A 27,986-nucleotide genomic window follows, 5' to 3' on the forward strand; every position below is an offset into this window, starting at 1 on the left:
GAATGGAGGCCTGTACCTCAGGTCTGAAACATGATACCCTCAGCCAAGCATGGCGATGGAGGAGGACGCTAGTGTTAATGGCCCTGAAGGCTGTGTCTGCTGCGTCTAGGGCACAGCGTATGGAGGTGTTAGTTATAGTCTTACCCTCTTGAATTAATTCATTGGCCCTATTTTTGTATCTTTCTGGGAAGTGGTGCATTAAGGTTTCTAATTCATCATAACGCGCTCTATCGTATCAGGCCAATAGCGCTTGAGTGTTGGCGATACGCCATATATTGGCTGCCTGTGACGCCGTGCGCTTTCCTGACGCGTCCAGTAGCTTTGACTCTTTGTCAGGTGGTGATGCTTCGCCTGACGCCTGGGAGTTTGACCTCTTCCGTGCAGTGGAAACCACTAGGGAATCTAGTGGCGCTGGCCCTTTGATATAGGCAGGATCTGTGGGGGCAGCTTTGTACTTTTTCTCTATGCGTGGGTTAATGACCCTAGCCCTGACTGGGTCCTTAAAAACCTCTGGCGCATGTTTTATCACCCCCTTGAGCATAGGTAGTATGGAGGTAGACCTATGTGCGGTATCAAAGGTGTCGAGGAGGAAATCCTCCTCTACTGGGTCAGTGTGTAGCTCTACCCCATGATAATGTGCCGCCCTCTGAAGTAGGTGGTGGAAACCTAATGAGTCTTCCGGTGGAGATGGCCTGGAAGGGTAAAGGTCATCTTGTGGGACGTCTGGAATGTCTGGATTATTGTAGTTGTCCCATGGGTCTGGGGATCCTGTAGGGGTGGGGTCTTGGGGCACACCCCCTGGATCGTAATATGGGTCCCCCTGATCATCATCGTCTGGAGCCGGGGTCGGGGAGCGATGAGGTGGGGGTGCAGAAGGCAGAGGGGGTGGGGGTGGAGGTGGAGAGGGTGGAGGAGGTGAAGGAGGTGGGGAAGGCATTCTGAAAGGGGAGGTAGCAGAGTCCTTCCTCTTTGGAGGTGGAGGCGGAGCCGGTTTGCCCAAATGTCTCTTTTTAGAAGAGAGTGCCAAATGTCCAGTTTTTGGATCCTTGGTGAGAGTCTTTTGCAATGGATCCGGTGTAAACAGTTCCTGTGACAAGGTTTGTTCCGTCGGCGCCGAAGGTTTCGGGGCCGATGACTTTTTAGGCTTGTCCGTGCCGTGCTTAGCACTGGGTTTGTGAACCTCCGATTTCTTGGTCGGCGCCGAGGTGGGCTTCGGCGTAGAAGTGTCGGCGCCGAGGGCCTTATGTGGTTTGGTCGGTACCGAAAGGCTGGGTTTCGACATCGAGGACTTTGGTGCGGAGCTCGGTGGCGAGGTAGAAGCCGGTCTCTTTTTCGGTGCCGAAGTGTGTTTCTCGGCACCACTGGAGGGCTGGCTCGAGCCCGAGCCACCGAAAGGCTTATTTGGCTTTTTCACCGGGCCTGAAGGTGGGGTGTTTGAAGCAGTGTCTCTGGTTTTGCCTAGGCGAAGGCGTGACCGAAGCCTTTTTGGGTGTCAGCGCGGGTGCGGGAGGGGGTATAGTACTCACGACCCTCTGCGCTGGGGTGATGTCCTCCACATCTGAGTCGTCGGCTTCGGAAGCGCTGACGAGGTCCTCTTCGGTGTGCTGCTGTCCCGGATCTTCGACGTCGTCCCCGAAGATGTCGACTGGAACGGAGGTCGAGGAGTGCGCCATGTTTCGTCTGGCCCTTCGATCTAGAATAGTCTTTTTCGATCTGAAAGACTTGCAGGCCGGACAGTCTCGAGCCTCGTGTTCCGGGGAGAGGCAGAGGTTGCACACCTCATGAAGATCGGTGTGGGGGAATTTGGACCCACATCGAGGGCACTTCTTGAATGGAGTTCTTTCCATCAGCCGGGACCGGGGCTTGGGTAGGCCCGAAGGCCGCCGTGGACGACTGGAATCGAAGATGTGTCGAAGAGAAGGTGATTGAGGAGATCTGGATCTAAACAATACCGTGATGAGCTAGGATTCCGCTTCGATCGTCGAACTGGAAATGTTCGGAACCGGAGCGCGAAGTATTACATCCAAGCCCGATGGCGGAAAAAACAATCTGAGGATGGAGCCGAAGCCCATGCGCAATACGATCCAAGGGAGGAGTCACCTACATTGTGACTTCCAAAGACTTTCCAAGAGGAAAAACAAACTGCAAACATCCGGGCCCAACATCAGATGGCGATCTATGCAAAAGTGTGTAATCTGCAGCTCATATGCCTCGAACAGTCTGTATCTTTTAGCTATTTGCCTAATTACCGGTGGGCAAGAGCGAGGTTTGACTCAAGTGCCCATTAGTGTGTCTGTCAGGGCTTCATTAAATGGAAGAAGCGGTTCTGTGGTAGCTTGATGAGGTTGCAGGACTTCCGCCAGGACACTGGTTTTAACCTCAATAATGGCAGTTATAGGTTTAACACTTTGGCAGCATGACGAATAACCACTCCAGATGAGGCTGATTCCATTGTGGAAGGACCAAAGGAGTCAAGCCCACTGGCCTCTTGTAAGTCCATATAAAGATTATTATCGTCATAGTAATGAGTTGCATCATTCCGGTCAACTTCATTACTGTGTAGTCAAAGCTGACTTTGTTCCGAGTCTGAATCCCCAAAGTTTTAAAGTACTTGCAAATGTCTTCTGGGTAATTGTAATGTTCTAGCAGACCCAGAATGAGGTTGGACTTGTGGAGTCAAAGGATGAGGAGGAAGCAACTTAAGTCGAGGTAGAGGTCGGCTCTGAGTCAGAAAAAACATTTGAGAACTCCTCTGGAGTCGGGGCTGGCATCGACCTGGCAGAATCCAGCATGGGTTGTGGCACTGGGGTCAGAGTCCAGTTAGGAGCCAGGGTTTCAGTCGGAGGGGTTCAAGAGGCACAGATGGGGGTCAAAGATGGAACCTCTGTCATTAATCTGACTGAGTGCCTGAAGGCGCACCAGAGTGAGCCGGAAAAGTGCAGAAAATACGCAACATGGCTTCCTTAAAAGCCTCTATTTGTTGTGGCATCACTAATGGACCCGGAAACTCGGACGGCATCAGGACAAGTTATGGAATTGGTTCCTCGGTAGGTTACCTGGACCATAATCAAGAGGCACCATGATGTTCATGTGACTTCCCTGGTTGACAGTGACACGAAGAGGAAGAATACCTCTTCGTTTTCTTATGATTTTTCTTTGACTTGGACTTATCTGAAGTCTGGACCACTAAGAAGATCCTTTGGGGAAGAGCCCCTAGAACGGTAATGGGTCCTCGTTCCTCGACTTAGCGTGTCCTTTTTGCACCTTCAATTGTGTTCAGCGATGTAGAATTAAGCTTTGTGGTCTAAAGAAAATGTCTTTAGCTAGCTATGTTAAATAAAGGTGGAAGATATCAAAAAATAGTTTTGAAGGAGAGGAAAAGAAGCATCACTAACAAAGACTACCAGAAAGTGCAAGTTAAACATGATCAAAACCGGGTCAAAAATAAAATCCCCAGCTGCCAATATACTCAAAGGCGTGGGGTCTTAGCTAATATGTCGGAGTGCACACACTCATGAACAAGCAGATGGAGATTGCCAAGGAGAATAAGAGCTTAGAAGCATCCAAGAAATGAATGGAAACTTGTGAAATACATCCGCATTACTCCCCCACTTACTCTACTGGCACACTCTTTTCTTCTCACACATATGGAGACAGGCGACTGACTACACACTGGGAAATTACACTGGCCTGAAAGCTATTTGAATAGAACAAGAAGCAGAATGCTTGTATGAAGTATTAAAACAAACCTGTGAATAAATTTATTGGGGGAAAAAGCAACTTTTGGAAGATGCACCTCGGCGGCCCGAAGGTAGTCATTGTCACTCGACATAAATGGAGACCTCCATGAAAGCAGTTTCTTCCTACAGTTTCTGCTTAGGGCCACTAAAATAGCAACTATGGTTTGTATATAATATTGAAAAAGCTTCCACTTAAAGCCCTGGTGACACCACCACAATGTTGCCAATGCTTCTCCTGAGTTTCAAAAAGCGTAGGGAAATCCAGCGGGGCAGTGGATGTCAAGAGCCTGAATATGTCTGAATGTAAGAGTTGATAAGGTCATATGAATACTAGAAAAGAACACACACAAGATGCTGTTTCCCACTCGGGAGCTCTGATCTATCCCAATTTTGAATACAACCAGGAGGTTTTTAGGTGCAAATAAATATCACATCGAGTAATAATTAGTCACACTATGTAAAATATCCACAGGCACAAAGTAAGGAAAACATCTATTATTAACCATTATCACTGCTCGAGAAATTACGGGGAAGCACGCAGGTTTCACTCCAAGCTTAATCAGTACCATGATTCAAAAAGACTTCAAATGGGGCAATAAATATATACTTATTTTTCACTGCTTTATAGGTTGCCCTAATAAGCCAAAATTAGGTAACACTGAGCCTTGTTATGCAGACAGAAAAGAAAAAGCAACATTTCTTTTGCTTCAAGAAATCCCTGGTAAAAAGGCCTTCTCAACTATGGTCAGCCCTGCTCGCCTGCTAAAACAGTTTTTAAATAATGAAATGGAGGCCTGACCTATTCCTTGATGATGCAGCCAAAGTGGTAATACCACTAGGTAGTGCTAAATACTGGGCCTGATTAGGATGTCGGGGGGAACGCCACCGACAGGCCATCAGTCCGCCCGACAGCCAGGATAGCGGTCCAACCGCCGCATTACCATGCGGTCGGTCGGAGGGACAAAAAGATGCCTCCAACAGGCTCAAGGAGCCCGTCGGAGCATTGGTCGGACTGTAATCCCTACAATAGGGGCGGTGCCGGCACTGCTGTATGGATTACGATGTCCCTTACCGACAGCCTTTGCATGGCGGTCCACCGCCATGAAAAGGCTTTCAGAAGAGGACTTTGGGGGGGCCCTAGTAGGGCCTCCGCGTGGGCCTAGGGGGGCACATGTGGTGCCCCCAAAACATCCATGCACCGTGTGCCAGGCACCCCATGGTGCCTGGCACACGGTGCATGAATGTTCAAAAACATCCCTTTTTCTATTGCGGCTTGTGATGCGGCCCATTTCTGTCCCACAGCACAAGGCACAATGGAAAAAGGGGTGTTTACGACCGCCTTCACGGCAGTCATATTGTAATTGGGAGGTTGGGACCGCCGACTCCTTGTCTCAAGCCCGAAACAATCCGACCGCCACAGTGCTTTCTCTCTTCCCAGAATGTGTCTTGTTAATTACAAGCTGCTCTTCGGTTCCAAAACCAAAAAGAGGCCTTGCAAAAAAAATTGGTTCACCACATAAAAGCTTCTGACATTCCTGTGTACGATTCTCTTACATCACTCTTCTGTAAACTTTTGTAGACCTGGTAAAGCAATGTTTACATTCTTCATATTGGTAACTTTCCCCCTAGTTTTGCATTTCACAGTGAAGAATAATTACAAATTATTATAGTTACTACTTGTATTGCGTGCATTAGGGTATGATTTTAATTTTGAAATAAATCTGCAAACTATACCAATTGTTTCCTAGTGATCATGAGTATGAAAACAAGTTACTTACCTGTAACTTTGGTTCTCCAGTATCGGTAACTTTCATAGATTCCCATAGCTTGTATCATTCCCCCGTCATCGGAATGGGAGCCTCGGTAAACAAAAAAATACCATAGCAGTAGGTACAAAAGAGAAAGAAAAGCTTGGGCCTCATCTCATTTTGTAGCATATCCACCTCTTTTTGTAAAAGAGACCAAAATAATACAACAACCAATCAGATTAGCCTCACCCCATAGAACCCTCCTGAGAGAACCTCAGAGCCTCAGATTTTCGTAGCCGTTGTGGAACAATATAACAGAATATGCTGAAGGCTGAGCTTTCCCAGGGGAGGAGGGTGGGCGCATGGCAATCTATGAAAGTTACCATTCCTTGAGAACCAAAGTTACAGGTAAGTAACTTGTTTTCTTACTCCAGTATTGGAACTTTCATAGATTCCCATAGCTTGTATCAGAATAGCTAGCAGTTAGGAAAAAAGGAAGCACATTTTGTGTAAAAGTACATTGTGTCACCTTGCATGTATAGCAGCATGAGAAATAAAAATTACCAAACACCAGTCAGTAAACATCATCAGATACAAAATGTGCGAACCAGTAACAGGAAGGAGGGTTAGAAGGGAAAGCTCACCGCTCACTGAAAGAGATTCCGTAGAACAGCCTGTCCCACTGCAGCATCGCTCCGCGTGGAAGATTCCAAGCAGTAATGTGTCGTGAAGGTATGGGCACTGCTCCATGTAGCTGCGCTGCAAATGTCTTTGATCGGTACCCCAGCGAACAGAGCAGCTGAAGACAAAACTGATCTTGTCGAGTGCGCCCGGACTCACCCTTCTAGGGGCTTACCAGCCGCTTGGTGACAGTAGTGGATGGCGCTGACAATCCATCGAGCAACCCCTTGTTTTGAAAGGGGAAAAACTTTGCGAGGTGCACTGAAGGTGACAAAGAGCTGAGTAGATCTGAAGTCCTTGGTGCGTTGAATATAACATTTTAAACAACTCTGAACATCTAGAGAATGAAGAGACCTCTCTGCTGGAGTTGTCGGTCTAGGGAAAAAAGACTTCAAAATGACTGGTTCATTCAAATGAAAATCCGAAGGAACCTTCGGGATGAATTTTGGATTTGTCCTCAGAATAAGGGTGTCTTTCTTGAACTGCAAGAACGGATCCTTAATAGTGAGAGCCTGAAGTTCACCAACCCTCCTGGCTGATGTTAAAGCGAGGAGGAGGACCACCTTCCATGAGAGAAATTTAAGATCCGCCATATGAGTTGACTCAAACGGAGGCCTCATGAGTTGAGAAAGGACCAAGTTGAGCTGCCACACGGGTGGAGGAGGTCGAACTGGAGGGAAAAGCCTAAAAAGTCCTTTTAAAAATTGTTTCACGATTCTCGCAGACCAAAGAGAAGGACCTGAAGATGTTCGTCTGAACCTAGAGATCGCCGCCAGGTGAACCGTGATAGAAGAATGTGCGAGACCTGACTTGGCCAGAGACAAAATGTATAGCAAAATATGATGAGGAGCAGAAGAAAAAGGATGAATGTTCTGCGGGCGGCACATTAGGCAGAAACGTTTCCATTTTGAACGAAAGGTCTTATTCGTACTTGGTGCGCGGGCCTGAGCTAGCACCTCTCTACATTCTTGAGGGATATTCAAGCCCTGAAATTCTCTGTGCTCAGGAGCCACACAGTCAACTGCAGAGAGCTCGGGTCCGGATGTACCACTTGGCCCTGGGACATTGTCAAAAGAGAAGGAATTGGACGCAGGTGAATTGGATGATCCTGGGAGAGCAGGAGAAGCTCTGTAAACCAAAACTGGCGGGGCCACGCCGGTGCCACTAGAATCATTCTGCAGGGTTCTGCTTTGAGCTTCCTGAGTAGTCGTGGGTTTGACAAATTGGAGGAAAGGCGTAAACAAAGGCGCCTGACCAGGCCATCGAAAGCGCATTCCCCAATGATCCCTGATGGTGTTCCCTGCTTGCGTAGGACTGGCATTTCCTGTTCTCTGGAGTGGCAAACAGGTCTACGGAGGGTCTGCCCCAAAGATTGAAAACTCTCTCCAGAGTGCGCTGATCCAATTCCCACTCGTGGCTCTCAGATTTGAGACGACTTGGAATGGAATGGAATGGAAAGGAAAGGAGTTTTATAAAGCGCGGACTGTTACCCTGAGGCATCCAGGCGCTGATGGAAAGAGGAACTTCTGCTGGGGTGGATCGCTGGTGGATGATTTTATTTAGATATTGTTTTGGTTGAAAAGAAAGGTTTTCAGTTGTTTACGAAAGGTGAGCAGGTTCGGGTTAGATCTTAGGTGGAGGGGGAGAGAGTTCCACATCTTGGATGCATTGTAGGAAAAGCTGCGACCACCTGCTCTGGCTCTTCGTATCTGTGGAACGGCAGTTAAAAAGGCTTTCGATGAGCGGAGTTCTTTTTTTGGATGGTAGGGGGTGATCAAGGAATGATTGATCAACGGCCCCGATCTCCAGAAGGATTGGTGGGTAATGCACATGGCCTTAAATTTGATCCTCTCTCTGACAGGGAGCCAATACAGGGATTTCAGGCCAGACCCTATAGAGTTCCTACGCGAAATTCCGAGGAGGGTGCGTGCAGCGCAGTTCTGGACCCGCTGAAGTTTGTTTAAGCAGTAGTCTGAGGATCCCAGATATAGAGCGTTGCTGTAGTCTATACGAGACTGAATTAGGCCGTATCCGCTGTCTTGTTGAGGGCACCTGGAAGATGTTCCGCCGAAAGTGAAATTTGGTGACGGATAATCCACTCCCAAATCTCTTGTGCCTCCTTGGACAGCAGAGGAGACCTTGTTCCACACTGCTTGTTCACGTAATGCATGGCTGTCGTGTTGTCTGTACGGACCAGGACGGTGGATTTCCGAATCCTCGGAAGGAAAGCCTGTAAAGCTAAACGAATTGCTTTTAGCTCCAGTAGGTTGATGTGGAGAAAACGTTGCTCGGGCCGCCAGCGGCCGCTCACTTAAAGGTCTTGCAAGACCGCCCCCCAGCCTTCCAGAGAGGCGTCTGTGGTAAGTATCAACGGAGCTGGGGTGACTGTGAAGGTGAGACTCTTTGAGATATTGTCTTTGACCATCCACCATCTGGCTGCCTCTTTCATAAGAGGAGTGATGAGTACTTTGTCGTCGAAAGAGCCGTCTACCTGGCGCCACTGCAAATCCAATTGCTCTTGGGGCGAGCGCATACGAAGTCTGCAATGCGGAATCAAGGGAATGCAAGATGAGATCGATCCTAGAAGAGATTTGTATAGGAGAACAAACAGAAACCGTCTTGTTTGCAAATGACAGGCAGAGGTGATCAGTCTTTGCTGTCTTTCCTCTGATGGAAAAGCTATGCAACAAGCTGTGTCCAGCATTGCCCCCAGGAACTTGGCCGGCCTGGAAGGACCGAGGACTGACTTGTCCTTGTTGAGGTGAAGTCCCAGATGACTGAAAAGTCGAGTGCAGCTTTCGACTGCTTTTGAGGCTTCTTGAGAAGAAGGAGCTTTCACCAACCAGTCGTCTAGATAAGGAAAAACCTCTAGCGATTGTTTTCTGAGAAACGCTGCGACTGGGGCCAAGACCTTTGTGAATATCCGCAGCGCGGATCTTAGTCCGAAAGGCAGGACCTTGAATTGAAAGTGGCTCTTGGCTACTGTAAAGCGTAAAAACCTCCTGTGGGCCGGGTGAATGGGAACATGGAAGTATGCGTCCTCGAGATCTAGAGTGGCCATGCAATCCCCTGGTTTGAGAAGCCGCAAAATGTCCTGTGGGGATACCATCCGAAACAAGAGTTTTATGAGATAGGTGTTGAGCTCCCTCAGGTCTAAAATTAGGCGCCATTTGTCTACGGTCTTGCGAACGAGGAAGAACCCGGGAATAGAATACTTTGCCTCATTGGGACAGAGGTACTAGCTCTACTGCTCCTTTGAGAAGTAGTTGGTGAGCTTCTAGCTGTAGAAGGTGCAGATGTTTGGATTCGGTGGCGCGAGGGGTTCTGGATGGTGGCTGGTGCGAAACTCCAGTGTATGGCCAAAACGGATGATATTGAGGACCCACTGATCTGATGTTATGAGATTCCAGTTGTGGAGGTATTGTGATATCCTGCCCCCCACTGGTGTCACAGGGGGCGAAGGAACAGTAGACAGAGCCACGAAGCCGCTATTGGCACTTAGAGGAATCCCTCCACTGGCGCCCTTGTCGTCCTCTAGAGGGTTGGCGAGAGAAAGACGATGATTGGCTCTGTCTTTGAGAATACTGGGGCCTGCAAGACTGAGATTGTTGCGAATAGGAGGAATAGCGCTGCTGCTGGTATCCACCTCTATATGAAGAAAAACTTCTTCCTCTTGCACCACGGAAAGGTACTTTTGCGGTATTGCAAAGTCCCAAGGGACTTCGCTGTTTTAGTGTCCTTTTTTATCTCCTGCAGCGCATCGTCCACATGCTTTCCAAAAAGCATCTCACCATCGAACGGCAGATCTAGTATTTTATTTTGGACTTCCGGGCGAAACCAGGTGGCCCTTAGTCAGCCCTGCCGCCTAAGGACTGCCACACCTGCCAAAGAGCGGAAAGCAGTGGTAGCAATGTCCATTGAGCAATCTATAATTTCCGAAGAAAAACGCTCTCCCTCCTCCAGGATTTTCTTTGCGTCAGCCTTCGCTCCCTCAGGTAGCTGGTCCAAATACGGAGATAAATCGCACCACATCTCACGATCATATCGTCCCAGAATCGTCAAAGCATTAGCCGCCCTGACCAGGAGGCTGGACATAGAGGAGAACCTCTTACCCACATTATCAAGGATCCTACCCTCCTTATCCGGTAGTGTGGTAAGGGGCGCCAACGGTTTCTTTGAGTTCCTTTGGGCCGCTTGAGAAATTACGGAGTCCGGCTTCGGTTGGCTAACCAGACAAGCAGGGCTATATTCCGGAGCTTTGTACTTTTTTCTCCAGTCGAGGAAGAACAGGCATGACGGGAGCTGGAGATTTCATTACTTTAATCCCCTCATTCCAGACATGGTCCACAATTGGAATAGAACGGACAGACTTTTTATAAGGTTCTTTAAAATCATAAAGAAAACATTCTGACTGTACTGATGGTATGGGAAGATCGAAACGTTTGGATGCTCTTTCCATTAATTCGTGAAAGCCCCCTATATCTGCTAGAGGAGAATCCGCAGGATCCGGAGATGGGGAAGCGGATCCGGAATTATGTAGTCATCCCATCTGGGACTGAGAGTGTGCCCTGGTCATCATCCGATGAGTCATCATGAACCGTGACTACATTTTGTTGAGGTTCCATTGGATCCGGAACCGGAGCTTGTGGAAGCAGAGGAGGAACAGGAGCAGAAGATTGTGGTGGAGGTGGAGGCACTTGCACCGACTGTTAACCTGAAGACTGAGATGGAAATCTTTTCCTATAATCCTGCAACATGAATTGTAAATCAGAAATCAGTGAAGACGGCATAGCCACCATGCCCTGCTGCGACTGTTACTGCCTAGTTTGCAGCAGATATTGTCCTTGGTCTACATAGTAGTCAGTCAGTCAGTCAAAGCACTTTATTCGATTAATTAAAATCATAAAAGCAGAGGACAGACACGCAAGATTCCTAACAATTTGCAATCATGGGTATACAGCTTGTAAAAAAGTTCAGTAAGACATATTCGTTAAAACAGAAGTAGTACAAAATCTATGTATAAAAACAAGTTCATATAAAGGTCACAGAATACAAATCTAAAAAACCATAGACAATCGTATGTACAAATCAGCATTAAATAATACCCTGTAAGAAGGGAACCTCAATCAGGGTCATCGAGGGAGGGCAATTTTTTGTTCTTTATCCTCATAGCTGCCACCAAAAAACTAGCCACGTGGAAAATATCGCGGGTGCTACTCAGCATCTGTAAGTAAATTAGGGCAGGTCTGACCTGGATAAACCCTTTCTCTCTTAGTAGGGGTAGCAAATATTTTTTTCTTATGTCGGAATAAAAACTACAAAACATGATAAAATGCAAGGTATCCTGCGTTGAGAAATTATCGCACCTGCAGGGCATGCTATGTTCAGGTTTAGCCCACACAGGATAACTTCCCAAAGAAAAATGAATTCGGTTAAATCTAAACCTAATCAATAAAAATCTATGAAAAGGTTTAGTTACAAGTTGCAAATATGGTTCCAGGGAGGGCGAGGTGACTAGAGCGTAGTGCAGTCTCACTACTGGTCAACCTTGCCCCTTCTAAAAAATTAGACCTAATCCAGGAGACGTCCTTCTCACGAATGTTCTCTGGGGACGTGAAGAGCTCTGGGCGTCCTAGGTCAGCAAAGGACTTTCTCACATACTCTACCCAGGGAATCCTCTTGGCATTTTCCATGGCAACAATGTCTGTTAATATGACATGATTCAACCTGATTTCCTTGTTTAACCATGTTTTCGCCCAACAAACCAGGGGGGCCATCCTCAACTTATCAGTAACATATTCAATCCCTACCTCTGTATGAATGGAGAAAGTGGGGGTTGATTGAGGGACCGACAGTAGGGATCTCAAAAACCTATTTTCTACTCTTTGCATCTGAACTTGGGCTACGTGGCCCCACAGCGGGGCACCATAGAGAGCGAGGGACATACATTTTGCATTATATACCTTTAACAGGGCATCCATTGGCCTCGCCCCCAGCCTTTTCGAAAAGCCCATAAGGGCATTAATGGACCTTGCCATGGAAATACTTTTTAACTTGATTTGGGGTGCCCAGGATCCTTTGTTATCAAAAAGGACGCCTAAGTATGGGAAAGTGCGAACCCTTGACACCTCTACCCCTTTACAGTAAAAGGTTTTAAACTTGTGTCTGCAACTGCTTTTGCCCATAACCATGGCATGAGATTTAGTTATATTCACCTTCAGATCCAGCTGATCCATAAGGGAGGCAAAAGGAGTCCAGCAACCTTTGCAATCCCACCCCTGTACGGGCCAGTAGAACTGCATCGTCTGCGTATAGGAGCACCGGGATTGATAGATCTCCTACACGCGGAACGTCTGCCTTAGAGGTGCCCAAAAAGCTTTCCAGGGCATTAATATAAATGGTAAAAAGGAGGGGGGCCAGAACGCAACCTTGTCTAACCCCCCTCCCTGATCTAAATTGTCGTGTACATCTGCCCTCTTGGTTTACCCTGATGGAGGCGAAAAGTTTTTCATGTAAAACAGATAAGAAGCTAATTAGTGGGGGATCGATGCCAATGTCATCTAGAATCCTCCATAACTTAGTCCTGTTCACCAAGTCGAAGGCCGAGAATAGGTCCATAAACGCCATGAATAGGGACCCATCCTTGGCCACCGTGTATTTACTTATTAGGAGGTGTAAATTTAAGCATTGGTCCATGGTGCCTCTCTTTTCTCGAAAACCATATTGTAGGTTGAAGAGCACCCCTAGTCTCTCCACATTTTCCCTGAGTTTATATAAAAGGACTCTGCCCAAGATTTTAACGGCAGAATCTAACAGGGAAATGGGCCTGTAACAAGAGGGATCCCTACGCTGGCCTTTCTTAAAGATCGGGACTATAACCGAGGTAGACCAGGAAATTGGGAAGGGATTAGAGGCAGAAGCATTAAATACGTTAGTTAAAATTTTGGCCCAGAAAGCGGGAGCATTTAAGTATAAATCCTCAGAATCCGAGTCCTGATACTTGACATGTAATTGGGATGGACTATATGCACCCCCGTAAGGTCCCTCATCTTCATCTGAAAACTCCTCCTCCAAAAGGAGTGTTGGAGGTAGTGGTGTCACTCTACGAGGAGAAGTCATCTCCGGTGTAATCTGGCGTCTTTTTATTGAAATTGCCACACTTTGAATCGTCGACGAGGTCGTCGATGGCGGAACCGTCATCGACGAAGGAGAGATGGTTGACGGAATCGTCGTCAGTATTAAGCTGGAAGCTGTAGATGTCGTCGTCGACACCATCCTCGTTGTCATACTCGTCGAGGTAGTCATCACCGTCGACGACATGAAAACTTGAATCTTAGGTTGCAGCGTCGACGAAGGTACTGGAGACGACGAAGCTCTCGTCGACGAGCCCTTCGACGGAACTGAAATCGACGTCGATGGATTTTTCAACGTCGTCGTCAACGTACCTGATGCGGTCGTCGTCGACAGGTGGATTTTCTTGTCAGCTTTCCCCTCAGGCAAGACGGAAGCTGTTTTTTTTAATAGTCTTGGCTTCTCAGAAGGTGGAGGTGAAACCGAAGGCCCAAAACTCGCCTTCTTAATAGAATGTGCCTCAGAAACCAGTCCTTCTCTCTCCTTTACACCTCGTTGAGGAGATTTGATGGGACTGCGCCTGTCAGACCTATCATAGGTCTTTTGTAAGGCTTTGGAAGGGGGTCAGAAGAAGTTGAAGGTGAAGACCTACCCCTCTTTTGGGACCTCCTCGAAGATGTCGCAGAGGAGGCATCATCACTGTCACTCGAAACCGGGGCTTTCTGTGACTAACTTTTGCAACCAGGCGAGCAAACGTCTCTCACGGTCTCACAAGATCTTTGAAGAGAAGGTACGACAGATCTTGCAGTCAGTGGCCTTGTGGTCAGGGTACAAACAATAAATACAGTCCTTATGTTTGTCCTCCACATAAAGCCTCTTCTTTGAACAAGTAGCACAGGCTTTGAATAAAGGCTTTTTCTCCTTGTCAGACATCCTGAAGAACGCTGACGAGAAAAACAGTTGAAAAAACACAGAAGTTGAAGAGAAATCTGAGCAGAGCTCAGTGGAGACTCCCTTGCACAACGTGCGGTAGAAAATCTGAGGCTCTGAAGTTCTCTCAGGAGGGTTCTATGGGGTGAGGCTAATCTGATTGGTTGTTGTATTATTTTGGTCTCTTTTACAAAAAGAGGTGGATATGCTACAAAATGAGATGAGGCCTAAGCCTTTCTTTCTCTTTTGTACCTACTGCTATGGAATTTTTTTGTTTTACCGAGGCTCCCATTCCGACAACGAGGAATGATACAAGCTATGGGAATCTATTAAAGTTCCAATACTGGAGTAAGCCTTTATATCATGAAAGAGGGCTTGGGGTCAACTAAACTTTCTTGTGATATTCGATAGGTACCTGAAACCCATCTCACTTAAGTACGGATCAATGAGTTGCAGGGTGGTTGCTTCTGTCTCAGTTTCGTACATTGACTAAGTAATTAATGTCAAGGGGTGGAGAAAGCCATAGAAAATGTAACTTTTTGGAGCTCAATCTTGGGCACGTTCTTCTAAACCTTTTGGAAATGTAGACGACACACTAAAGACACAAATCATTACAGTTAGCGGAGATACCCTTTGCAATATTGGATACCTCCTTTAGCTCAGATAGATAGTGTTTTTTTGGTGGGTGTGTCAGGTGCTTGTCTTATAAAAGTTTATTCCTTGTTTTGATTTCAGTTTTGAATCTCGTAATTTGAATCTGTTTGTTTAATAATAGCACAAGCTGCTTCTGTTCCAAAGGGGTACATTTTAGAGCTATAATAAGACTTCAGTCATCCATCCAAGAGGACTCGACTATGTACTGCTGTGTGATCAGCTTAAGCAGATTCACATAATCCAATTGAAAGTATCAAACATATAATTCTTTTTTTAGTTTATCAGGAGAATGATCCCCTAGGTCAGAGCCCTGTTTCCTGGCTGCCGCTGTAAGTAGCACAGGGGCACTGTGACTCTGCCACAGGCCCGTGTGCCCTCGTTTCAAGCCCACTGCTGACCGCTTTTCTTTCATATTTTACACTTTGCAAGGAAGACACTATCTACATCATAAACTATGTGTGCTCTGGAGCACCCACGGACTCCTCCCCCCCACCATGTCTTCAACCTCAGAAGCAAGACAATCGGCGATTAGGTAAGGAAGGTCCTGAACACTTCCATGATGGCAGTCACGGAAGACATCCTGGACCGCAGAGAAATGGTAGACCTCATCCTCCTGGACCTGTGCGCCGAGTTTGACAGATTCGCATCACATTCTGATCAACAGACTTCACCACATCAGGATCCAGGAGACGCCCTCAAATGGATCGCCTCATACCTCACCGGTAGAACCGAAAAGGATCTGTTTCCCCACTGTTCCCTGCGGAGCCAAGGAAGATCATCTGCGGCGTCCCCCAAGGATCGTCTCTCAGACCCACCCTCTTCAACACCTACATGAGTCCCCTGGCTGAAACCGTCATATTGCACAGACTCAACATCATCTACTACGCCGACGACACCCAGCTAATCCTCTCACTGTCCGAAGACCCTTCCACCACCAAAGCCAACCTCCACAGATGCATGATGAATGTTGCGGACTGGATGAATGACAACTGTCTCAAACTCAACACAGCGAAGAAGAAATCCTCATCTTTAAGAACAAAACATCGCAATAGAATGAAGCATGGAACAACGCATGGGGTCCCACGGAACTCAGCCCACACCCCACCCCAACAGACCCTGCCCGCAACCTCAGCATCATACAGAATAGCAAGTTTCTAGGAAGAAACAAGTCAACACAGTCTCATCTGCCTGCTTCCACACCCTTGGCATGTTAGGCAAGATCTTCAGCTGGCTTACAGTCAACACCAGAAGGACGTCACGCAGGCCCTCATCACCAGCAGAGTGGACTACGGCAATGCACTCTACGTAGGAATTACTGCACGCCTCCTTAAGAGACTCCAGACAATTCAAAACTCAGCTGCAAGACTACTACTCAACGGCCCCAGAAGGACTCACATCACACCCCATATCAAGAAACTACACTGGCTCCCAATTCAGAAGAGAAGCCAGTTCAAGATGCTGACCCACCCTTACAAGGCCTTGCCAAACCAAGTACCAGCATACATCAACAAACGCCCGACCTTCCACCAACCGACCAGACACCTTTGATCCACTTCCCTTTCCTCGCAGACACTGCATGGATCCGCCGAACTAACAGCAGAGGACGGCCCTTCATGCAAACTGACATCTAAGACATGGAACATCCTCCCCCTGCACCGCAAGACCTCACCGTTGCTTTAGCAATTCAGAAAAGAACTACAGACCCAGATGTTCGAATGATCAAGCCACCATGCAGCAGCCAACATCTACAGCACCTCAAGACCCTCACAAGTAATTTGCAGCGCTGTATAAATGTTTGATTGATCACATTCATTATCAATCAAATGCCCATCTAAATCATTTATGTTTATATGGTTCCTACTCCCACTGCATTTTGTATACCTAAATACTTCATCGGGGATATTGTAGTACTAAAATCAAAATAGAAATTTACATTTATAAGCCATGTTGAACAGAGAAAAGGAGACAAGGCATCCTATTTAGAGAGGAGTGTAATTAGTGACCATAAACAGTTGGTCTCATCTAAAAGCAACAGGGATAGTTGTAGTCACCGTGTAATTAGTGGTTCATCTAACCGCATAGTGAGCTTGATCCAAACACCAGAGGAGAGGACGAACATACTGCCTTTAATAATAAGAAGTGGTAAAGTGCATAAGTGTGCTCGCTAAAACATTCAAAAGGAGTCATAAGCCAGGCAGTTAGTAATCCTAGTGCAACATTTGTGTTATTTCGTGTACTTGTTACATCCAATTTTCTACATTAAAACAGAGTGGTTACTCCTCAAAGAATGAATACTGTTATGTGAAATTGAAAAGACATCTACTGGGAAATAAGTATGGAAGTGCCTGGCATAGGCACTTCCTCAGTTTAAAGTGTGAGAGAGATTCCTCGCCATCTGAAATTCAGCTAAAAGCTGTATTCTGCCATCATCTGTTTGTACCTATGGAGTATCGACAGGTGTTTGAAGACGAGAAAAACTCACGCTTTCTAAACACAGTGTTAAAAGGACTAATTACTTATATCTTTATTTAAGAGAAAAACAACAAAAGAGGCAATGGTTGATCGGCTCCCGTCAAACAAGTGGGTCATTTGTTAGTGTAGAAAAGTGAGGCTGTCTTAAACGTGTAAATGTGGATAGGGGAATATAGAGGAGAAACTGAATGCCTAGTCAAAACATTGTAATTAAATCTAAAAACGGAACTGAGCGTGAAAAATCAGGATTGAAGTAAAACATAACATTAGATTAATAAAAAACACGACATTGCCATACGATCACTGAGATCCCTTAGTTACAAAATGTCAAAAAACCTAATCCAGCATATCTCTCTCTGCAAAAGTCTTTTGGATATATTGATGCCTGAATACGCGCTATGGGTTTCAAGGGCACAAATCACACAAAATCTCGTTGCTAATTTTGCTCGCTTCAGTATTCTTAAGGCTTATTATATAGAACAAAAATAAAACATGATTTCAAAGTCCCCAATGAAAGAATTCTCATGAATTTGCTAGAAGATGTATCCAGAACATACATTACCACCTCTGCAATACTTTGTCCTGAGAAAGTGCAGTTGAAAAGTGTGTATATAGTACACAGAACTTTATTATTTTTTAACAGCAAAATATATTTTCTCATGAAGAAACCTTTCCCCAACACACCTTAAAATGAGGTTGTTTGGAAAAGTTTTCAGTCCCATCCATACAAATATTTTTTCTTTTTTGGAGCAAGGTTCAGTATAAAAATGGGGAGGAGAAACAACCAGAAATGGCAGCAAATCCATTCAAGGAAATGACTTTTAATGTGTGCACTGCCATTGTAATAGCAAGTTCTTCTGTTCGCTCCCTTGGTTACACCCATGATCTATCTCTCAATATAGAGACACTGAAAAGCCATTATGTTTTCAGATTTTCTGTCGGACTAAGTAGGTGCACAGGGGTGCGGGCCAACAGACCACAGCTAAATGAATAAAGACCGTGGCATTATAGCTGCAGGCATTTTTGGCACACCTATGTGTGATATGAAATAGAAATATATAATTTTGTTAATCAGGCATTTAGCTGTTTCTTCAGCAATTAATTTGAAACCCTCAACTCCAGAATGCGCACGAGCAGTCAATTCTAGAGTAGGAAATTCGCTCTTTTCTGTCCAATGCATCTGCACAACACAAAGCTTGCAACTCTGGGGGTAGATATGTTTTTGTTGAGTGTCAACAACATTGGTCAGCAAAGATACTAGAGAAACTGGACAAACATTCTACTACGGTTTCTCCCGCATCTACTCCTCAAGTGCTCTCTACATAAATATAGCAAATGCATATAAGATGGAACGTTTCTAAACCAGTAAGTCCCCTTTCAGATTATATTTTCGCTTCTTTCTGTATCTCTGCCCTCTTATTTTGCACAAGTAAATATTGCCTTGTTGAGCACAAGTTAGTTTAATAAACAAAAAGTGTTTTGAATGAGCGCTTCATTACCTGCTTATCCAGTTGGCTCTAAACATTTTACATGCATTAATGTTTGACATTGTTACAAGCATATAAGAAAGAAGAAGAAACAAGGGTATAGCAGTACTGCCAATCAATTGACAGCAATCACCTCCGCAAAGACTGACAGTTTATTTAAATGGGAGCTATTAGTGGCCCTATTACAAAGGGCCGCAAATCCCATTATGCAAAAGACACACAATTGATGGACGGAATACAGAACAAATCAAAACATTCACCCCCAGTTAAGAGATCTGGGTTAAATCCATCATTCTTTTTCTCACCATGCCACCCCAGTTTAGACCTGGCCATATGCAAATCAGTCTTGACCCTGTGCCTCATGGGAACAGTCCAGCCCGAACTGCCAAGCCAGGTCCTCTCTGGACCGGAAACAAGCATCCTGGGACCGGTCCATCAATTGTGAGTCTTTTGCTTTCTCGCCCTAAGTGCGCCATGTATGCCCAGACGTGGGTCCTGGGCTCACTGTGCCACTGAGGAATCAAGCTATCCTGGCTGAAGAGGGGTGAAACCCCGAAACCGGTCCTAGGATGCTTGTTTCTGGTCCAGGGAGGACCCGGCTTGGCAGTTCGGGCTGGACTGTTCCCATGAGGCACAGAGTCAAGACTGATTTGCATATGGCCAGGTCTAAACTGGGGTGGCATGGCGAGCAAAAGAATGATGGATTTAACCAGAGCTCTTGACTGGGGGTGAATGTTTTGATTTGTTCTGCATTCCGGCCATCAATTGTGTGTCTTTTGCAAATCCCATTATGGGCACAAACTCTTGTTCACGCCCAAAAAGGGATGACAAGTCAGGTGCAAACCTGCCTGACACACGTTTGCTTCCACAATTGACAAAAACCAGCAGCAAACTGCGGGAGCAAATAGCGCATGAAATTTCTGTGCGCATAAGAGTGAGGACTAACACAAATGACTCGACACTCCGAGGAGTGAAATTATGAATGGAGTGCAAATTGCACATCTGCTAAAAACCCTCAACAGCATCTTGTGTATCTGCTATGATCGAGCCCTAAGAAACCTAGATGTTTGACGATATCAACAAAATCACACAGGAAGAGGTATTTTGAGATACTGCATAATGAATTTAGATTTTTATGGCCTCTTGTTGCTAAAACTGAATTTTGCCAATGAGTCATAAGCAAAGGGTTAAAAAAAAAGCTATAAACGAACAGGCAAAATGTATAAACATGAAAATATTCTCAGAATAAATATGAAATTCAGTATACTTCTCACAAAGGCCAATACCTAATTATATTAATATCAAACAGACCAATGATGACACTATTCTGCTTTTGTTAGGGATTTACACAGTGATCATGAACTCTAACCTCAGTTCTTCTTCCATCGCTTCGCATAGCAAGCAAAGAATGTAACCTTTCTGCCATATCTTCCTCTTTCAAGAGATTGTGGTCTTTGAGGAACAAAGCATGCTTGTACAGACGGTCCAGGAAGGATGGAGAATCAATTGGAGTGTCATACCTGCACACAATAGAAGATGAAATCAGAGAAGAAACCCAACAAAGAAGCACATCTCTGTGTGTCTAGTTCTTTGATTTAAGTGCAAAATACAGTCCTAAGTATAATTAAGATTGGCGACTTTAAACTGCAGGGCCATGAAACACAAGCATGTTCACTGGTTTTATTCATTTTGTTCTCGGTCTTCAGTTTAAATACTCTGTTTTGAATATGTTGCAATACAAAGCAAGGGTGTTGTCTTGCATTTGTATTTCTATTTTATTCTGACAGAACTCGCAGTGTAAACACTTCCTTTGACCAAATATCTCCTCTGTTGGTAACTTTTTTTTATTTCCAACCAACGGGAATGTACATAGAGCAGTGCCTACTCATAGGAATCCAAACATCCAATGTGGCACAAGAGTTATTCCTTTTTTGGCTAGTGGTCGACTTTGCAAGTGGAATTAATTCATAGGGAATTATGCCAGCATTAATACAGCCCAACATTATCACTCCATTCTTGAAGAAACTAATGGCAAATCCTCAAGTTCTGGCAAATTAATGGTCAATTGTTAACCTGCCCTACTAAAGCACAATTCTGGAAAAATGGGGTGGCTATTTCTGATTACCTGATTTGGGCATTTACCGTATCTGAATGGACTTTCCAAGCGCACTTTAAACAAACTGTATCTTTGCTATTCCCCCATGACATCATCAATTGTATGCCAATGGGGCACCACAGATGTCTACAATTCCTGCACAATGCAGGCTGCAGACGTGGCATAGCAGGGGGTCGGAGAGGTCAACTGCTTCTCATTTTAATCATAAAAGATATAGTGAACTTTAAAAAAAGAAACAATGTGTGCCACAAACACAGGATCAGCTCCCCTACATTAGCACCTGGAATAAAGCTACTGATACCTTTGCCCACAAGTCTCTGAATCATTACGGCTCTACGCTGCACTCACTACTTTTCCTCTTCCTTTCTTAGGGACAGTGATGCCAAGAAATCTAGGCGCCATTACGGCACTTAGACATTTTCTCATTAAGCTTGGATACATGGTGGCTGTAGTATTTCCGAAGGACTTGGACGCATTGCGATCTCTCCTGTAGAGAGAACAAGATAATTTCTTACACTGAGAGCACCCTGACCCTTCCCCACTCTAGAGTGCCAAGCTTTCAAGATCATTCAGAAGTAATCCTCGCATTTTCAGCTGTCATGGCGGATGGGGGTATTCTAAGAACCTTGTGAAGAAGGCACGTAAAAGGGCTTGGTTTTGCCCACGAGAGACCCTACTTGAACCAAGGCAGGGTAGAGTCCTGACCTGGGACAGGATGACTTGCGTAACCACTTTTAATACAAGTAGTAATGAGATATGCAAGGTCATCAACCGTCATTGGTCCTTAGTATCTGATGAAATTGACATGAAACAACCACCTATGTATTCCTTCAGAAGAGGGAAGAATATCAAAGACTATGTAGTCAGTTCTTTGTTGGTGGGGTTCCACCAAAACCTACCGTACAAAACTTTGGAACCTTCCTCAGCTTATGGGTCATTATAAATGTGGGGTTTGTAAGATGTGTGGATTAACCTTAGAGACTCAGATTTTCAGCCATAATGGACAGACACATACGTTGAAGGAACATACAAATTTCAATACCACTGATGTTATTTATGTAATTAAATGTCCATCCGATAAATGTTATACATGATTTGTATGCTGGACAGGTTCTACATATAATAATATGATTTGTATAATGGTCAGAAGGACCCCTCTGTTTTCAATACTCTCCACTCCTAATTTTCACGAGCACCCTCTCTGAGCACTCACTTTTCTCACCAATCTTCTTTGGCGCTAAGAGTTTTGATACTATGAGCGATTAGAATGTCATATGAAATATGCCTAATAGAAGTTCACCTAAAAGTCTTTAGAAGTGAATACATGTACATGTGTCTTAATTCATTTTTTGTGATCAAAATGTATGTCTGCTGCCCTGCATATGTTGATTAGTTCTAAGGGGTTCTTCCTTTTCATATACTGTTAGGAGATTATCAATATATTAAGGCTCCTGTTTTTATTGCTGCTTTTTCCAATCAGACCACTGTTTGTCTGTATCATGGCTGACACCCAAGCAACACATATAGGTGTGATGAGTGTCTATTTTAGACAGCACCGTTTTGCACCTGCTACAACTCTTACACCCAAAAGCTCATTTACTCAAGATGTGGAATTTACAAAAATGTACCAGCCAATTAAATTTGAATGTGCAGGACCACTAAAATCATTCATCATAACGCCTGCCACATTCCAGAATCTTAATAGCTTGGAAAATGTCATTGAGAAGGGCTGGGCAAAACTCTGCCATTTGTGTACTCAATGCCTTCATAACTGGTGGATGTTACAAAACAAGAGTCATAAACATCACCACTTATTGCCACGGTGCCAGTATTTATATAAGAAACGTTTCCAGGGTCACAGTCTGAGGCTAGGTTATTTCAAGAAACTGCGGAGGTCATAGTATTCATTACAAATAAAACTAGGGCACCTGTTTAATGGGAGCAAATTAGTCTTCACAGTTGCAAAATATGATTTTTAATTGTGCACCAAACAGTTACTGCATCCACTTGTTTTCCTATATTTAGAAAGCTTTAGGGCACCATCAATACATACTTTTACAAATAAAACTATTTGAATTCCATCGTCAACATCAATGTTCTTATTAAGGTACATTGTATTATTTACCGCTCAGCCCTGTGTTAAGTATTACTCTAAATATGTGCCCTACGAACTGTAATTCTAATCAAATGTCCAACCTCCTCTTTCCAACAAATTCCTAGAGAGCAAAGTAAGATGCAAACTTCAATGTTTGACGGATTCGTACCGCTTTTATTCATATAACTGTTGGCCCTAGAGGTACATAAAATGTTTTGTCAGACATTAGGGATGAGCTCCTCACATCATTCGACTCAAAGCCACCAGACACTGGGATATGAGGTCATATGTTCACACAGATAAATGAAAAGGCATCCCTAGAAATGCTCATCCATATCTCCTCCCCGAACACAGGTAGCAAACGGTCTCATCCACCCCCTAAGTAAAATAACACCTCAACATTACAAGGGGAGCTCTCCAGAGCGGATCACTCATGCTACTGTGATTCACCATTTATATGTGCCCCCTGGAGCACATGGTCACAAAATATCAGGTATATTTCCAGATGCATGCTGATGGTATAGAAATCTATTTCCAGCTAGGGGATGCTTCTGAACAACAAAATAAACCCAGTGAATGTCTCCAAAACAACTGCTATTGGATAAAGGTGAAATACAAGTGTTGACTGGATGACAATCTGACATAATGATCATGAGCAAGGCTGGTATAAATGCCATACGCATGGCTTGGCCGTGAGTCCTAGAGAAAGCGTGTCAACAGTGCAGAAGTTGAGTAATGTGTAAGTCTGGTTAACATAAACCTATGTAAGCCAGCAGATCAATGCTGTTGTAGAAAGTGGCAATTACTAACTTAGAAGGGTTCGCTCAATACTTCAATGCAACTCTACCCTGGTCTGAACTACTGCAAAATGGAGGAGCCTCAAAGACTTCAGGAGGTCTAGAAGATGACTGTCACGCTCTGCACAGACCTCAGGAAGACAGACTAAATCTCAGCACTGACCGGCTACCCAAGGCTCATAATGGAATAAGGAGCTACATTTTAAATTCTGTTTGAGGTCTTGGAAGCTTGGATACAAAAGGCTTGAATACGTGTGAATGTTGACCCTTCACTACCAGGTGTCACTTCACATCAAGTAAAAGCAGATCAATCTGCAAAGTGAAGTTCTGGCGGAAGACACACTAAGGTAAAACTATCATGCCTTCTCATCTGTAAGGCCGCACACACTTACCTAGTGGTCTGTAATACCAGGTTTCCCTTGTCCATTTCTCTCACAATGTCAGGACCTAGCAGTTGCCCAAATTTTCTTTGCAGCGCTGCTCCGGGCGCCTAAAAGAGAGCCACCTCAAGGATTCAGCAACTGATTAACGTCCCCAGACTCATGCTAAGGTGGGAGCTGTGCTGACTAACAAGTTGGATGTAACTGCTTTCAAAGAGCAGCACTACCCAAGACGGAGCTGTGACCTTAAACATTTTGCCCATGTTCAGGGGTTATGTTCTGCCCTGCCTCGCTTCACAGGAAGAGACTTCGGCAAAGCAGCTATCTTGGGTGTGTCCAGGCGTGGCTCCCTGACATGCACCAGGGAAAGAGTCTCAGGGCTGGGGGTGGCTGGGCAGGGGGTGGCCGGGCGTGGCCAGGCTATAAAAGCAGACTGCATATCTTCCGGAAGTTGCCAGTTATTAAGAATCTCAGCCAGCGGTAGGACTCTTGCTGCCTCACTCCTGCATTTCTTCAGAAGACTGGTAAGATAGGGGACTGGAAACTTAATTTACAAGGAAAAAACTCAACAAGAGTGGTAATGGATTTTAATAGACTTTGGTGGTATTTGCTAAAGTTTTGGCAGATACTCCACACCCTCACCCCAAGAAAACTTTGGCTACATGCATGGTTCTAAACTTTTGTGGACAATTTCTTGAGACAAAGAAAGAAATAATTTTGAGATAAAGGATTTGGGTTGTTCATGCGTCTTTATTTTGGAGAGAAATTTAAACAGGATCTTTGATTTTGATAGCTGGTCAAAGAATTGGCTCTTAACAACCCAAGAGACATCTTATCTGATGATCATAGACTTAATGCCATATACTTTTTTGGGAAGTCGTTTAAAAGAGGTTACTGGGTCTGAGCTCCTAACCAACAACTTACATCACCTCCTCTCAGCATCTTTACTGCAGGGTTCAGGTTATTATTATTATTATTATTAAGGGGCATTTATAGAGCGCCTGGTTACGCAAACTGCGTGTCCCCGCGCTGAACTGAAACACTCCGAGAGAGAAGTAGGGGAGGAGCCCACTATTTTGAGAAGAGGTAGGTTTTTAATTTTCTCCGGAAACTGGATTCGGAGGGGTCCAGTCGGAGGTTAAGAGGTAAATTGTTCCAGCTTTTTGCCGCCAGGTATCGGAAGGATCTACCTCCCATACGGGCCTTTTTCACCTTAGGAACCTTAAGCAAGCCTCCTTGCGAGGAGCGCAATGCACGGGTTGGTGCATACCTTGAGATGAGGTTCAGGAGTGGTGCTGGCGCCTTCTTAGCGAGGATACGGTGGCAGGTGCAGAGGGACTTAAATTCAACTCTGCTCCTCACCGGCAACCAGTGGAGTGTCTGGAGGGCGTCCTTGGAGTTAGATCTTTTTGGGAGGTTTAAGATAAGGCGGGCTGCAGCATTCTGTAGCACCTGAAGTCGATTTATCGCTTTACAGGTAGCTCCTAGATACAGTAGGTTGCCAAAGTCTAGGCGTGAGGTGACAAGGGCATGCACCAGTGTTCTGCGGGCGGTCGTAGGAAGAAAAGTTAAGACCTTCCGCAGAGTTTTTAGAATACTGAAGCAAATGCCCGTCACCCTGTTGATCTGTGGTCCGAAAGACAGGTCGATATCTAGCCAGACCCCGAGATTTCTGACTTCTTTCCGAGGTGTGGGGGCCTCACCTAGACAAGGTGGCCACCATGCCCACGTCAAGACAGATGGGCTGCCTCCCACCACGAGCACCTCGGTCTTGTTGCCATTTAATTTAAGGCAATTAGTGGACATCCAGGTTGCAAGATCTTGCATGCAAGCCCTGAAGCTGTCCATAGCAAGGCCGGGTGCACGCGAGAGGGAAACAACCAACTGTGTGTCGTCGGCATAGGTAACAATTTGTAGTCCGTGTCCCACTACAATTGGAGCCACTGGGGAGACATAGAGATTAAAAAGAGTTGGGCTCAAGGACGAACCCTGAGGAACGCCCTGACCCAATTCTATGTCTCGGGAATAGTGGTCCCCTTGACGGACCTGGAAACTTCTTCCCGTCAGGAAGGATAGGAACCATTGGAGTGCGGCTCCAGTTATACCTCCATCATTCAGACACTGTAGCAAGGTGGAGTGAGCTACAGTGTCGAATGCAGCACTCAGGTCCAGTAGGATAAGGGCCATAGTATGACCTTCATCCACCCCCTGTCTTAGGGATTCCACTGCCGTCAGTAGTGCCGATTCCGTAGAATGGCGGGGGCGGAAGCCAAATTGGGTGTCGTGCAGTAAGGCAGCTTTGTCTATGAAATCCATAAGTTGGATATTGACCGTTTTCTCTGCCACCTTGGCAAGATAAGGTAAGAGAGAAATGGGCCGCAGATTATCCAATTTATCAAAGCTGATGGTAGGTTTTTTCCTGAGCGGAAGGACCACCGCTTTTTTCCATTCTTTAGGCACCGTCTTTGTCATAAAAGACACATCCAGTAGATGCCTGATGTAAGGCTCCAAGGCCCCCAGGCTGTCTTTTAGTCGTTTGGGAGTAGTAGGGTCCCGTGGGGAACCCGACTTTACAGATCTGCATATTTTTAGGAGAGTTTCTGTGGGTGGGGTAACAAAGTTGGTAAGGGTGAGTGAGTTTCCCCTATCCCTAGAGTGTTCTACAAACTCAATCCCATTCGTGGGTTGAGTTGGAAAAGCCGAGTAAATTTTGGATATTTTCTCAGCAAAAAAGTCTGCGATTCTGTCGCAAGATTCAGGCGAGCAGTCATCAGGGACAGTGGCGGATTTTCCACTAGAGAGAGTTTTGTATAGTAGAAATAGCTCCTTTGTCGAGTTACCTGCTTCGTTGATCTTAGTCTCATAGTGTGTAGTTTTTGCCTTTCTAATCAGTCCATGGTAGACTCGCCTCTCTGACAGGTAGACCTCTCTAGTATCTTTGGAGAAAGCCCGACGCCATTGCCTTTCAGCTCTCTTCAGTAAGGTTTTAGCATTCCGCAGTTCAGTAGTAAACCAGGGTGCGGTTTTTTGAGCACGGTCACTGGGATTAATTTCAGATAGCGGGGCTGTGAGATCTAATGCATCGTAGATGCGTTTGCATAGGTTGGAGTTAGCTGTATCTGCATCATCTCCCCCTGGGTCGCCTCCTTTTGTTAGTTCCTCGCAGAACTTGGACTGGGAGAAAGAGGCCCATTTTCGCCTTAGGTGGTATAATGCTGTGGGTTGTCGGGCTCTACCTTCAGGAATATGAATGGTGAAAGGTACCAGGTGATGATCTGACCAGGGGATGGGAATGGGAGTCTTCGCTTCTACTTCCCCCCAGTTAACAAATATGGGATCTAGTAAGTTCCCTAACTGGTGGGTGGGCCCGCTTACAGTTTGATTAAGTTGTAAAGCTTCTAATACTTGACAGAGGTTTTTGCTGGTGTTATCAGATGGATTGTTGAAATGAAGGTTGAGGTCACCAAGTACCATGAATTTATTTTTACATATCGAGGACTCTATAATGTATTCAACTAGACTCTCCTCGAACCTAGTTGAGGGGCCGGGGGGTCTGTAAATTAACATACCTTCCAGTGTGTGGTTGTTATTCACCTTTATCGTGAAGCTCCCTGCCTCACTGTCCAAGATAGGCACATAGTTAAGTTGGCAGCGGAGACTTTCCTGTGCAATTATTGCAATGCCCCCTCCTCTGCCTGTAGGTCTGTCTTGTCTGTATATTGTATATCCCTCTGGAAGTGCCTCCAAGGCGTCAGGCGTGGATTCCTCATCCAGCCAGGTTTCGGTTAAAAATGCCAGGTCCCATTGTGTTTCAG

The 27,986-nt window shown here is 45.4% G+C and overlaps 1 protein-coding gene across 10 annotated transcripts in view; it reads right to left on the reverse strand.

The window, feature by feature from the left end:
* Nucleotides 1-27,986, reverse strand: part of KIZ (kizuna centrosomal protein) — a 765,937-nt gene that overhangs the window by 399,819 nt on the left and 338,132 nt on the right. For all 10 annotated transcript variants that reach the window (XM_085612400.1, XM_085612398.1, XM_085612396.1 and 7 more), the window contains one exon: nucleotides 20,153-20,303. In XM_085612400.1, coding sequence (XP_085468526.1) covers nucleotides 20,153-20,303 — 151 coding nt within the window. The remainder of the gene's footprint in view (nucleotides 1-20,152; nucleotides 20,304-27,986) is intronic.

Source organism: Triturus cristatus, chromosome 6, assembly GCF_964204655.1.
Source record: "Triturus cristatus chromosome 6, aTriCri1.1, whole genome shotgun sequence".
NCBI classification, from domain to species: Eukaryota; Metazoa; Chordata; class Amphibia; order Caudata; family Salamandridae; genus Triturus; species Triturus cristatus.